We start from the raw sequence: 14,426 nt of genomic DNA on the forward strand, positions 1-14,426 counted from the left end.
CTAAAATTTTAAGAAAAAGAAACAGTTTATGAAAGAATATAAATCAAAATTGAATAAATTCAGAATTAGATGAGAGAACTCAAAAACAATTATAAATTTTAGAAAAACCACATTTGAGAAATAAAGCCCAAACTGGAGAGAACACAAGGAAATAAGGGCAAATAAACTCAACATACAACATCTTAAGAGAAGCTGAGGGGAAGAAGGAAGAAAATAGCATTAATTAAAAATAAATGAGACAAAAAATGGATTCAAGAGAAAATGACCTAATTAAAGATAGGAAAATAAGATCCAGCATATGAATAATAAATGTACCTGAAGAAGAAAATTAAAAGTACACTCCTCAATTTCAAAACTTACTATAAAACTACAGTAATTAAGACAATGTGGAACTGGCAAAAAGACAGAAACATAGATCAATGGAACAGTATTGAGAGTCCAGAAATAAACCAATACATTTTTTAAAGATCTTATTTATTTATTCTTAGACATAGGGGGAGGGAGGGAGGGAGAAAGAGAGAGAGAGAAACATCAATGTGTGGTTGCCTCTCGAGGGTTCCCCACTGGGGACCTGGCCCACAACCCAGGCATGTGCCCTGACTGGGAATCAAACCAGTGACCCTTTGGTTGGCAGGCCGGCACTCAGTCCACTGAGTGACACCAGCCAGGGCTTAAGCCAATACATTTACTATCAACTTGATTTTTGACAAGTGTGCCAAAAAAAAAGAGAGGAATATTCTTTTTAACAGTTGTCTTGGAGCAACTGGATAGTCCTGTGCAAAACAATGAATCTCTTAACTACACACACACAACAAATCCCATCAAAAAAGATTGATAACCAAGTTATAAAAATATAAACTATAAAACTCTTAGCATGCATACGTATGAGGATTTTAATTTTTGCTTTTGTTGCCTGTACTGTAGGTGTCACATCCAAAAAATCTTTGCCAAAACCAATGTCAAGGAGCTTTCTCCTTCATTTTCATCTAGGAATTTTATAGTGTCAGGTCTTATGTTTAAATCTTTAATCCATTTTGAGTTGACTTTTGTGTATGGTCTAAGGGTCCAATTTCTTTCTTTTTTTTTTTTTTTGTACATGGATATCCAACTTTCCCAGAACCATTTACTAAAGAAATTATCCTTTCCCTATTGTGTATTTTTGATACTTTTGTTGAAGAGTAGTTGACCATATATGCCTGGGTTTATTTCTGGGCTCTCCATACTACCGCATCAGTTCATATGTCAGTTTTAGGACTCCAAAAATGGCTGCAGAATAAATGGAAGCTGCGTCCACTTGCTCCTGCTCCCAAACTGGATTTACAGCTGATCTGCCAAGCAATCAACCTGAAAATCAACTGAAACCTGATATGAAATATTATAACTAAGGAGTACAGGAGATGCTATTGTAAGAGGGGTTGAGACATGGAGGGGGAATGTCCTGCACACAGGTTAGGCGGCAGCTGAGAAACCAGACAGTATTGGCTGCAAAGTTCCCTCCCCCTAGGAGGGAGGGATCTTAATCCCACGCAGGGACCCCCAACCCAGAGCAACAGAGACAGGAAGAGAAGACTGTAGTGTCTGGTGGTGGGAATCAGTGGGGATTCACCCCACCTGGGAGATTCGGTGTGCACATTCCCAGTGTAGTGCACTTGTATTATTAAAGCACCAGCCTGGGGAGATCACGGTTCGGAATCCTACTGCTGGAAAGACCACACTGCCACACTTGGGTCCTGTGGAGAGATCTGCTGGATACAGCCAGCAGGGACCTTAGGAGGCCTTTGAAGACCCAGACAGCCAGTGACTTAACTGAATGGCTTGGGAAAGACGACTGGCCTACCCCATCTTGTGTGCGTAGGCAGGCACCCCACCAGCCACAGTGGGGCTGCTCCTGCTGCTGAGTTCAGAGGCACGGGGCTGGGAATTTTGGCCCACTCTGCAGTCTTCGGAGTTGTGCCATGCAAAGCTGCGACTTCAGGTCCTGCCCTGCTGAGCCCAGCCACACAGAGAGATCGGAAATTTGGGTCCCATCCTGCTTGGTTTGGCAGTGAACTGAGTGCCACACAGTGCTGAGTTTCAGACTGTGTCTCCTGTAGAAGCTTCTATCTGAGAGCCAGATGAGCAAGTGCGGAACTGCTTGGATACTTTGAAGAGAGGCAAACCATGTCTCAGCTCACTCTACCCTGAGAAGGGGAAGAAGTACCCATCTCCCTTCTACAGGTTTGCAGGCAAAACCCCCAATGGGAAACTGCTTCAATCGAGTCTGCCAAGTCCCAGATACCCCCACACTAGGCACATTTCTATGGGGGGAAAAAGCTGCTCAGAATGGGGACTTTCAAAGTCTGAGACCATTGAAGGCTATTGCCTGGGAACAGGACAGAGAGCTTAGCCTCCTCCTGAGGTCTGAGCCAGCCTCAATCCCAACAGAAGACTTGTTTGACCTATCCCCTTTAGTCCAGGGCTCCTGAGCTCATTCTTGCAAAGGCAACAGCGGGCTGTACCCATCCTGAATCAGCAAGCCCCTCTGAGGGAACTAGCATTGGAAACTGGCAGAGAATGAGGGGGTTAGCTTTGTCCCCTCATTGAGTACCCACAAGTAGGGGACCCACCATCTCTATCTCAACTTTTCTGAGGCTCAAGCTACAGTCTCTCATCAAATGGCTCAGAAGGAAGATGAAGCAAGTGAACTGCTTCATCTTCCCCCCTGAGTGGGAAGCAGAGTAGCTGAAAGGTAGAATTGGACCTCAGGAAGCCTTGGTTCTTTTATAGATCTTCCTCCAGCTCTAAGCAGGAAGAAGCTGACTCTTTTACACAGATTGGCTCCTCATAGGCACATACAGGCCCAATAGACAAACAAACAGTGAAGAGTGTGGTAGCTACAGACAGGTAGCCCAAGGCCAGTTTACACACAACATCTGACAGTGAGCTGAATCCCATCCTAGTAACCAGAACAAAACCAGTGCTGGGCTTCAGACCACACCACACCTCGACCCAACTAGCCACACAAGCAGCACACCAAAGGGAGATTCCTGCGGGCACCAGACCCTGTTGGGAACAATGATGCCTCAAGGGGCAGCCCCTGTACATCGTCTCACGCATCCAGAGGCCAAGGTTTACCCTTACAGGTTCCCAGCCTGAAGGGTTAACTCTACCCAGGAAAGGGCCAACAGTATTCAAGATTTAACTACAACAGGGGGAACAAATAACCCACAAAAAATGCTCTTGGAGCTCACGTGATGTGAACAATTGTGCCACTGAGCCCGATAAGACACCTTCATCATAAAACCATCAAAGCAACTTTGGGAGACATAGCACATCTACCTAACACACAGAGACCATATGGGGAGACAAAGAAAAATGCTCCAGACAAAAGACCAAAAGAAATCCCCAGAAAAAGAATTAAATGAAATAGATGAAATGCAAGCAACCAAAACACCAGATGCAGGGTTTAAAATAATGGCTACAAGGATGCTCAAGAATCTTAGGGAAAGAATGGATGATCCCAGTGAAAACTTAAAGAGATAGGAGGCATTAAAAAGGATATAGAAAACACAAAAAAAGAACCAGACAAAAATGAAAAATAAAGTATCTGAAATGAAGAATATACCAGAAAGAATCAACAGTAGGTTAGATAAAGCAAAGGATCAAATCAGCAAATTAAAGGAAGATAATAATATCCACCCAAAACGAAAATGAAAAAGAAACCAGACCTGAGAAACAAGGAAAGTCTAGAGACAACATCAAGCATAACAACATCTAATCACAGAAGCATGAGGAGAGTGAGCAAGGGACAGAACACATGTCTGAAGAAATAATGGCAGAAGAGTTCCCTAACCTGGTGTAGGAAAAAGCCACACAAGTTCAGGAAGCACAAGACAGTCCAGTCAAGAGTGAACCCAAAGAGAGCCATACCAATACACATCATAATTAAAATGGCTAAAAGTAAAGACAAAGATAATCTTAAAGGTAGCAACAGAGAAACAATTACCTACAAGGTAGCTCCCTTAAGGTGGCAGTGGGTGTCTCAACAATAACACTTCAGGCCAAAAATGATTGGAATGAACTATTCAAAGTGATGAAAAATTAGGAACATGCAACCAAGACTACTCTACCCAGTAAGGCTATCATTTAAAATTGAAGGTGAAATAGAGTTCACACACCAAAAAAAAAAAAAAAAGGATAAAGGATAAGAATAAAGAAGTTTATTATCAACATCCTTTTTAACAAGAAATGTTAATGGAAATGTTTTAAGAACTAGAAAGAGAAATGAACACACAACCCCAAATCTATGGGACACAGCAAAAACAGTCCTGAGGCAGAAGTTCATAGCACTCCAGGCCTACCCCGAGAAGCAAGAAAAATCTCAAATAGCCCTGGCTGGTGTAGCTCAGTGGATTGAATGTGGGCCAGTGAACCAAAGGGTCGTGGTTCAATTCCCAGTCAGGGCACATGCCTGGGTTGCAGGCCAGTTCCTAGCAGGGGACGCATGAGAAGCAACTACACATTGACCTTTCTCTCCCTCTCTCCTTCCCTCCCCCTCTAAAGGTACAGAAATAAAATCTTTAAAAAAAAATCTCAAATAAACAATCTAACCCTACACCTAAAAGAACTACAAAAACAAAAACAAGGCCCAGAGTAACTAAAAGAAATAAAAAAGATCAGAGTAGAAATCAATGCCATAGAGACTAAACAACACCAATACAAAAGATCAATAAAACCAGGAGCTGGTTATTTGAAAAGATAAACAAAATAGACAAACCTTTAACGAAACTCATCAAGAAAATAAAAGAAGATCCAAATAAAATCAGAAATGAAAGAGAAGAAATAACACCTGATATCACAGAAGTAAAAAGGATTGTAAGAAAATACTATGAACAACTATATGCCAAGAAATTGGACAAAAGGGCTGGAGATAGTTCCCGAACCTACAATGGAGGGGGATCTGCTGGACACACTAGAAGCATTGGGGTATAAGGGACCACTGTTAGAAGAGCAGGCCTTTACCAAGGGAGAGGCAACCACACATTGATGTTTCTCTCCCTCTCTTTCTCTCTCCCTCCCCCTCTTTCTAAATAAATAAATAAAATCTTAAAAAAAAAAAAACCTTCCTAATTAAAAGGGAGTCATGGCAGACAGTCATGTCCTGGGCCTGTAGCTTCCTTTTATTGTATTTCTGCATCTAAGATAACATACTTTTGGAATGTAAGAGTACGTTCCTTTTCCAGACCTCTCAGAGTACACCCACCACACCAGACCCCCACACTGCTATCTGTTCCCCATATACCAACTCTGTGTGCTATAAATGTTAATTATTATCTATCCTGTATCTACCAATGTAAAAGTGTCTTTCCATTTTTTACTCTTTATCCAATCACAGAGGTTTACTCACTTGGCTTTCTCCCACTTCCCTAATCTTCTACCAGTGAATTTCATGTAATCCCCCTTCCATCTCCTTCTTTGATTCTCACGTATAAAATAAGCTGAAAAACTGCCGTCCTCTGAAGCATTTCCTCAAGCTGTTGAGATTTTGCTTCCTGGCAATTGTCAGTTTAGCACAAATAAATTTATAAAAATTCTCTATAGCTTTGGACATTGATTATGTTGACATCAGCTAACAACTGTGGACCAAAAAAAAAAAAAAGAGGTTCTATGGAAACTAACCTCACAGGATAATATGATTATAAATTCCTAACTGGGCAGGTCATGGTGGGTAGTCATGCCACAGACATACAACTTTACTAAAAGGTATTTTTTGCCTTAAGCAAACCCTGCCCATTATTTCTGTGCATCTAGATTAACACCCTATGAAAAGCCAGAGTAATCAAGTTTTTAAGTGCCTCAGAAAGGTTACGGCCTTGAGAACACATAATCTTGTTAACTATTCTGTAATCCAATCTCCCCTTGCTTTCTTCCACTTTCATGTAATCTTCCTTATGTTCCCTCCTTAATTCCAAAAGTACAAAAGAAACTGCAAAATTGTCATTCTCAGGAGCATTTGAGATATTGCTTCCCAGCAACTGCCACGAGTCTGGCTTAAATAAATTCTTATAAAAGTTCTCTACAGGTTTGGATTTCTTACATCGACAAAATAATATGTACATAATGTATTGTTGATCTTATAACTTATAGAGATGCAATATATTTCCTAATAACATCACAAAGATGAGTGGGAACACACCTATTTTGAGATAAAGAAATGACTCTAGGTGGTAACTCAACAAGAGAACAAATAGAGAACTACAAGTGATAAATATGAAGATTAATATAACAAAAGTCATAAATATTTACTTGTCCTTAGCTTCTTTAAAAGTCATAAAATTATATAAAGTTATATTTATGACAATGTACTATTAGGACTGTAATGTTCCTAACTGTAATATATAAAGAAAACAAAGCAGAGAAAAGGAACTACAACTATACAAGAGAAATGTTTCTATATCTCAGTAGAATTAAGTTATAAAATACTTAGAAGAAAACATATGGGTAAATATTCACAACCTCATATTTGGCAATGGATTCTTAACTATAACAACAAAAGTTTGACCAATAAAAGAAAAAAATTAATTTGACTTCTTCGAAATAAAAAACTTTTCTGCTTCAAAGGCCACTATCAAGAGAATAAAAAAATAACCCACAGAACTAGAGAAAATATTTATAAACCATATATCTAATTAGGGACTTGCATCTGGAATATATAACAAACTCTCACACCTCAATAATAAAAGACCAATTGCCCAATTTAAAAACGGGCAAACAACCTGAATAGATATATAAATCATCCATAAGCACATGGATAGAGGATAAACATCTTTAGTCATCAGGGAAGTACAAATGAAAACCACAATGAGATAACACTTCACATCTACTCAGATGCCTTGACTAAAGAGAGTCAGATAACAACCACTGTCAAGGATGTAGAGAAATTGGAACCCTCGTACATTTCTTATGGCAATGCAAAATGATGTAGTAACTTTGAAAATGAGTCTGGCAGTTCATTAAATAATTAAACATAGAGTTACCATATGACCCAGCAATTCTATTCCTAAGTATATACACAAGAGAAATTAAAACTTACGTCCATACAAGACTTGTACATAAATGTTTATTGCTGCATTATTCAAAACAGGCAAAAGATGGAAAAAAACCCAAATGTCCATCAACTGAGCAATGCATGAAATCTTGTATATCCATATCATGGAATACTATACAATGAAAAACTACAGAATACTTCATACATGCCCAACATGAACGATCCTTTAAAACATAGTGCTAAGTGAAAAAAGCCAGTCTTAATTCCATGTATATGAAATGTCCAAAATGGACAAATCTATAGAGATTGAACATAGATTAGTATTTGCTTAGGGCAAGTGGGGGAAAGGAATGGGAGGTGATAGCCAAAATGGTAACAGGTTTCTTTTTGAGGTAATAAAAAAGTAAACTGACTATGGTGACAGTAGCACATATCATTGAATATACTAAAATCCATTGAATTGTGCATTTTAAATGGGTAAACTGTATGATATGTGAATTAATCTCAATAAATTTGATATAAAAAGCAAATGTGGTACACACATATAATGGGAATACTACTCAGCCATAAGATGAAATACTGCCATTTGCAACAACATGGATAGATCCTGAGAATATCACACTAAGCAAAATAAAAGTCAGAAAAAGTCAAGAACCACATGATTACACTCACATGCTGTATAAAATTAAAAGCAACAAATGAACAAACAAGAAAAACAACAAAAACTCACAGATTAGACAACAGTATAGTGATTACCAGAAGGAAAGGTGGGGTGAGGAGAGGTAGTAAAGGGTAAAAGGGGTCAAATATATGGTGACAGAAGGTGATTTGACCTTGGGTGGTAAATGCATAATGCTATATGAGGTCTGTATGGAAGAAGTTCCCCCACTGTTAATATAACAAGAACAGTGTGGGTGACATCAATGTAACCTGGCAGCCAAGGCGAGTGGACTGGGATGTGCATGTGTAAACAAAGACAACTTCACTGTACTAGTCAGTGGGGGCAATAGACACCATTGAGTAAGCATGTGTACTGTGTGGCCATCACATTCAAAATGACTGAGCAAGTAGAGCAACAAATCTGCATCAAATTTTGCATTAAGCTCGAACATTCTCCATGGAAACTATTCCGATGATTCAGAAGGCCACAGCTATGGGCAGCTGGTGATTGGCAGCTTCATCATGACAATGCGCCCGCTCATGCATCACTTCTCATGCAGAGTTTTTTGGTGAAACATCAAATCACCCAGGTGACTCAGCCGCCCTACAGTCCAGATTTGGCGCCCTGCGACTTCTGGCTTTTCCCAAAATTAATATCACCTTTGAAAGGGAAGAGATTTCAGACCATCAATGAGATCCAAGAACATACAACGGGCAACTGATGGCAATTGGGAGAACCATGTAAGGTCCCAAGGTGCCTACTTTGAAGGGGACTGGGGCATCATTGTCCTACGTACAAAGTTCTCTGTATCTTATATCTTCTTTAATAAATGACTCCATTTTTCAAATTACATGGCTGGATACATTCTGGACACATCTTATATACAGATGATGAATTATAGAAAATTATAGAACTGTACACTTGAAACTTATATAATTTTATTAAGCAATGTCACCCCAATAAATTTAATTTTTTTAAGTCTTTTTTTAAAGATTTTATTTCTTTATCTACAGAGGGGAAGGGAAGGACAGAAGGAGAGAAACATCAATGTATGGTTGCCTCTCGTGAGTCCCCTGCTGGGAACTGGTCTGCAACCCAAGCATGTGCCCTGATTGGGAATCGAACCACGATCGTGTGGTTCGCCGGCCCGCGCTCAATCCACTGAGCTACACAAGCCAGGGCCCCAATAAATTTAATTTTAAGAAATAAAGTATATGATCAATACCACGATCAAGAGTCAAGGACACTTTAAACTTAGATAAAGTGCTACAGATTAATTATATAATGCCTCAGTTTCTAACATTTAAATATTAATGAAATGAACCCAAAATCCTATCATTCAAAAGCCATAAGACCTTTTAATATTAACTAAAGTAGTAGAGAGGCAACTGTACAATAAATCATTACAATTTAAATCTTATCACACAAAATCTTTCAATTTTAAGAAAAACTTTTTTTAGGTGTTTCCCTCTATTCCTAGTGCTCTAGCATTATTAAAACAGTATCTTTACAATTCAACAAATATTTATTTTGTACCCTGGCTGGTGTGGCTCAGTGGACTGAGTGCTGGCCTGCCAACCAAAGGGTCACTGGTTCGATACCCAGTCAGCAATACCCAGTCAGGGCACTGGCCTGGGTTGTGAGACAGGTCCTGGTGTGGGGCGCATGAGAGTCAACCACACGTTGATGTTTCTCTCCCTCTCTCCTTTCCTTCCTCTCTGTCTAAAAATAAATAAAATCCCTGGCTGGTGTAGCTCAGTGGATTGAGCACAGGCCTGCGAACCACACGATCGCAGTTCGATTCCCAGTCAGGGCACATGCCTGGGTTGTAGGCTGGTTCCCTGCAGGCCAACTCCCAGCAGGGGACGCAGAAAAGGCAACCATACATTGATGTTTCTCTCCCTCTCTCCTTCCCCTCTAAAGATAAATAAATAAAATTAAAAAAATAAAAATAAAAATAAATAAAATCTTTAAAAAATATGTTTATTTTGTGCCTAGTATCTGCCAGAGTCTTATTTAGCCTTCTATAAATATGTGATACACAGAAAACAATAAATGAATCAATGGCTTTAAAGGTTGTAAATTATCTAGGACTGAGTTTCCTCATCTGCAAAATTAGAAATGCTAAGTATAACATTCTCTCTTCTAGCAGCACTGTTCAATAAAACTTTCTGCAATGATGGAAATGTTCCATATCTATGTGGCTATTCAGCCCTTGGAATACAGCTAATGCAACTATGGAATTAAGCTTTTCATTTAATTTAATTTTAGTTTAAACAGCCACATAAAGCTAATAACTTCCATACTGCACACATGCTCTAGGACATAATCCTGTGTGAAAAACAAAACTACAATGCATCCCAGTAATCACACACACGTGTATATATAAATCTAGAAAACAAAAGTACATAAAACAATACTTCCCCTTAATATGTACAAAGCACTGATACTCTCTTATTCTACTGAATTTCATCCTTAAAAAAGTGCTGATCCAACCCACTAACATCATTTCTTAACACTGTACTAAGGCTTCTTTCAGCTCTAAAATATTTTGTTATTTAATAATGATTGTCCTAAAAGTATGCATTCAATATTTACTTTGTAATCTTAATCACAAGTCACTAATTTGAATGTGCCTCACATTATATCAGGCTCTACTTTAAAGCCTTATAAGTATTCCTGTATCTCCATGTTAAATTAACATTTTTCTAAAGATGGCAAGAGTTGCATACCTCTAAGTAGAAAACAAAGAAAACATCTTTCCCTTGTTTTTCACATTATATAAATGGTAATCAAAGGAAATGGTAGGGTGTAGAGAAGAGAGTAGGGAAAGTTGTGGAGATAGGGTCCATGAAAGGAGAGAAAGCTAACTTCTTACTGCCATCACCTTCTCTGAAATGCCTAATGACTTCTTTTCCCCCTCATTCTTGCAGCCTGACAAAATCCTACAAATCTTAACTTCATTTGGTTTATTACAGGACTACAGAACAAGAATGGTTCCCAGGAGATCCTGTGTTACAAATTTTCAACCATAAAGTGTTTTTAAAACCTTAATAAAAATCATCTGGATTTGCTTCTTTACCCTCATCTGCCACTTCCTATCTTGAACTCCTCACAAGTCTAAACTGTATGCAATTCTACAAAAGGTCCATGTTCTCTCTTACTTTTGGGCCTTTGCACTTGTTATTGATTAGAAGTTAGTTAATAACTTCTAATGTTCACAGGCCTTTGCTTACTATCAACCACTGAAGGCAATTTTCCCCACCTTAAGATTAGATTTAATGATCCCCATGAATATCTTCTAGTACTTTGTACCATCCTCATCATTGCACTATTGTTATTGCCTGTTTACTTCATCTATTTCCCCTAATAGATTTTTTTGAGTATGTTTATTAAAGCTGGGGACAGTGAAATGTGGAATGGATTAGAATAGAAGAAGCAACAGGACAGAGGCCTAGGCAGGGCTGCTTTAGTTCTCTAGAAAGTTCTAGGAACAACATAAGCCTAGGCTGGTCTACTTTGGCTCATTGAGAAGTCAGAGAAAAGGGGACCTTAGGGACAGGGTCAGGGGGTTAGCCCAGGAAGAGCTGCTGCTGCCCATTGTTCCCCTGATTGCAAGTCTCATGAGGACCCTTAGAGTTTAGGAGATGCGTGCATGAGAGGGATGAAGAGGGGGAAGGAGAAGGCGTGGGCATGCTCCCAAGAGGGGGAGTGCACCTCCCCTACTAGATTTTAAACTCTTTAAGCCCAGGGCCTATATTTTGTTATGTTCACTGCTATAAAGGCGTTCATTACTTACTTATTGAATAAACAAATTCTTTCCACTTGCCTAACATCCCCTATTCTCCGTGCTTGGAATGTTCTCCCCAATCCCATCACCGGCACGAGACTCGCTCTCTAATCTGGTCCTTAATTATCAGTATTTCGTCTGGATGTCTACAGCCCCTGTTGATTACACTGTTCATTTTATATTTAAACTACTACCTGTTTTTTTTAGTTTTATAATACACAGATCCAATCTCCTTAACTAAACTGACCAATTTTGAAGGCATTAACATATGTTTCTTTTTTAAAGATTCTATTTATTCTTAGAGAGGGAAAAGGAGGGAGAAAGAGGAAGAGAAACACCAATGCCTGGTTGCCTCTCGCGCGCCCCCTACTGGGGACCTGGCCCGCCACCCAGGCATGTGCCCTGACTGGGAATCAACCAGCGACCGGGACTCCATCCACTGAGCACACCAGCCAGGGCCGTATCTGTTTCTCTCGGTACCCCATTATCTAGCATAGTGCTATGTACACAGTAAACATTAAATATTTGTTGATGAAGAGTCAAAATTTTATGAGGTTGTTTCTCATACAAAGCTGGCAATACGTTAGTAATATTCATGAACAAGCGGTGGCAATGAAATGTTTTGTCGATATATAAGAAATTAAAAGATACACTGAGGTAGAGCAAGAACACATAATAAAAACCTGTTCTTGAGAGATAATAAGGGACACAAATATTAAGAGGTACTATAACCATAACTACATTCATTAGTTAAAGATAAGTAGCTTGAGCGCTTCCAAAGCGACCGGTGTACACAGAACAGTATTTTCAGATCAAAGGACCATCGTGTTTACATGTAAATTTAGGACGGTCTACGTTTTGGACAGAAAGATAATTACGGTTTGGGCTTATCAAGGAGCCCTCTCAGCAAGGGGGGGATAACTGGTGCCAACTCAATTTGCCGCTTGTTTATACCTAGCTTGCCGTCTCCTTACAGTGCTCTCCAAATGCTACTTCCGACTGAGTAAAACCTGAAGCACCGGCAAATTGGTTCCAAATTCCATCACTAACTTTGGAAAGTAGTCTAGTTTACCTTGCATTTAACAAAGGTGAGCAGCATGAGAATGGTGTCTACGGGTATCTTAAACTAAAATAATACAGCGTAAATTCAGCGAGAGTCACCGGCGTTCCAGGTGACCTCCGTTTGGAACCTCCTGTCCCATTGCCATATGCTGTACCCCCAAAGGATTTCTTCGCCCCTTTCTCACCTTACTAATCCTAATATCCTTCACTTACTGCTGGTCTGAGTTAGCCCTGACAACCTTTTTCTTGGCTCTTTCTCTCACCCGAGGTTTTGAGGGCTACATTTTCCCCACAGGTCCCCTCGTCCTTCACCCCACTCTTCCAAGTGAATGGCATCTCACCTGAGAGGTGCGAGCGGTTTCTGGGACGCCGGGCTGACGTGACCCCCACTGCGAACTTGATCCGCGCACAGACACTAGAGGCCGGATCAGAACCGAGAGGCGCATACGCTTTTCGAAAGCAGCCGCCGCGGCAGCCCAGCGCCAGGATTGTATCGCGAGCAGCGCCATCTTGAGCGAGGAAAGAGGAACCGAGAGCAGAGAATTGTGGGACGCCGGAGGACTGAACTCGGCTACCTTAATCCTTTCTCCCCTCCCCCCTCCCGTTTTCCAAGAGCCCGTGACTTTCTTTTACGATTTAAGTACTTAAGCGCTACCGCTCTTTTTCCTGCCAGGGCGGGCCTTGGAGTGATTTTCTTACACAACCGGGAACGTCAGAGTAATACTGCCTTTTTTTCTCCTTTACTAGATTTGCCACATAAAATAAAAGATGCACAGTTATATTTGAACTTCAGATAAACAATGTATCGTTTGTTTAGTACAAGTGTGCCTCAAATATTGAATTTGCTAAATCTGGCAACTTTGTCCGTCGTTTCACTCTTCTCTTACCTCCTCCAACTCAGTGCCACACGCCACTCTGTATTTACAGTCTTATCTTCCCTCTCCTATTCACAAACGCTTAGGGTAGATCAAACTACAAATATTAATTTCCCCAGGGAGGAGGCTTGATCCGAGGGATCCACTGCCTCTCCATACAGTAAGCAATTTTATTTGGCTGACTGAGCAAACCTTGGGACAGTTTTCCTTTCGTCTGTCGCTTTTGGGACAGTGTTACACCCGCACAGCTTTACAAATTAGCATTGCCTCTCTAGCTCTCCCCTTTGTTTTCTGCAGAGTCCTTAATTATTTAAAAATAGCTAGATTGACTGAGGGATAGTAAAGTGTAAATATATGTGAAATTCAGGTTTAAAGACAGGTTTATATCCTTTTGTCACTACTGTCATCAAACGAAATGATGTTTAAATTTGTTTACGGTTATCTAGGAAACTGCATTTCCGAGTGTAAATGTTACATGAAACCCTAAAGACGGTAGTGCAATTGCAATTTTATATTCGTTGCTGTGTTCTCAAACCTGTCACACAAGACAGGCAAATAATTATGAACTCCTTCTCTAGAAGCACCCTGGACTAATGGTAAGTCTGATGAAGACAAAGAATATGCTTGGCCCAGGCAGGTAGCTTTACTTTGTTTCAAGATTCACATTATCCTTCAGGTTTTCAGGTAAGAGGGCGTTTGAGTAGAGATATTTAAATAAGAATAAATTTTCCAACGGAAGGGAACTCCATGCAAATGAAATGACCTGTCAAAAAACAAGAAGGCATAAGAAAACTTTCCCAGATTCAGGAGTTTAATGAGCGTATGGCAGAGTATAAGGAGGGTATGGCAGAGTAGTAGATTAGCCTGTGTGAACAGATGCCTGATGGTAAAAAAGGCCTCTAGGAAGTTAATAATTGATCCTATAGCCAGTGAAGTGTTTTAATCTGGAGAGTAACATGATCAAATTTGTATGTACACTTAACCACTCATGTTTAAGTGGAAAAGTGGAAC

General features: G+C 39.9%; 1 protein-coding gene across 1 annotated transcript in view; it reads right to left on the reverse strand.

The window, feature by feature from the left end:
- ABCB7 (ATP binding cassette subfamily B member 7) overlaps positions 1-13,075 on the reverse strand; it is a 103,773-nt gene extending 90,698 nt beyond the window's left edge. The window contains exon 1 of the mRNA XM_037038602.1: positions 12,882-13,075. Coding sequence (XP_036894497.1) covers positions 12,882-13,049 — 168 coding nt within the window. The 5' untranslated portion in view covers positions 13,050-13,075. The remainder of the gene's footprint in view (positions 1-12,881) is intronic.
- Positions 13,076-14,426: the final 1,351 nt, after the last annotated feature.

Source organism: Sturnira hondurensis, unplaced genomic scaffold (assembly GCF_014824575.4).
Source record: "Sturnira hondurensis isolate 20B ecotype Veracruz unplaced genomic scaffold, ASM1482457v3 Scaffold0024651, whole genome shotgun sequence".
Lineage (NCBI taxonomy): Eukaryota > Metazoa > Chordata > Mammalia > Chiroptera > Phyllostomidae > Sturnira > Sturnira hondurensis.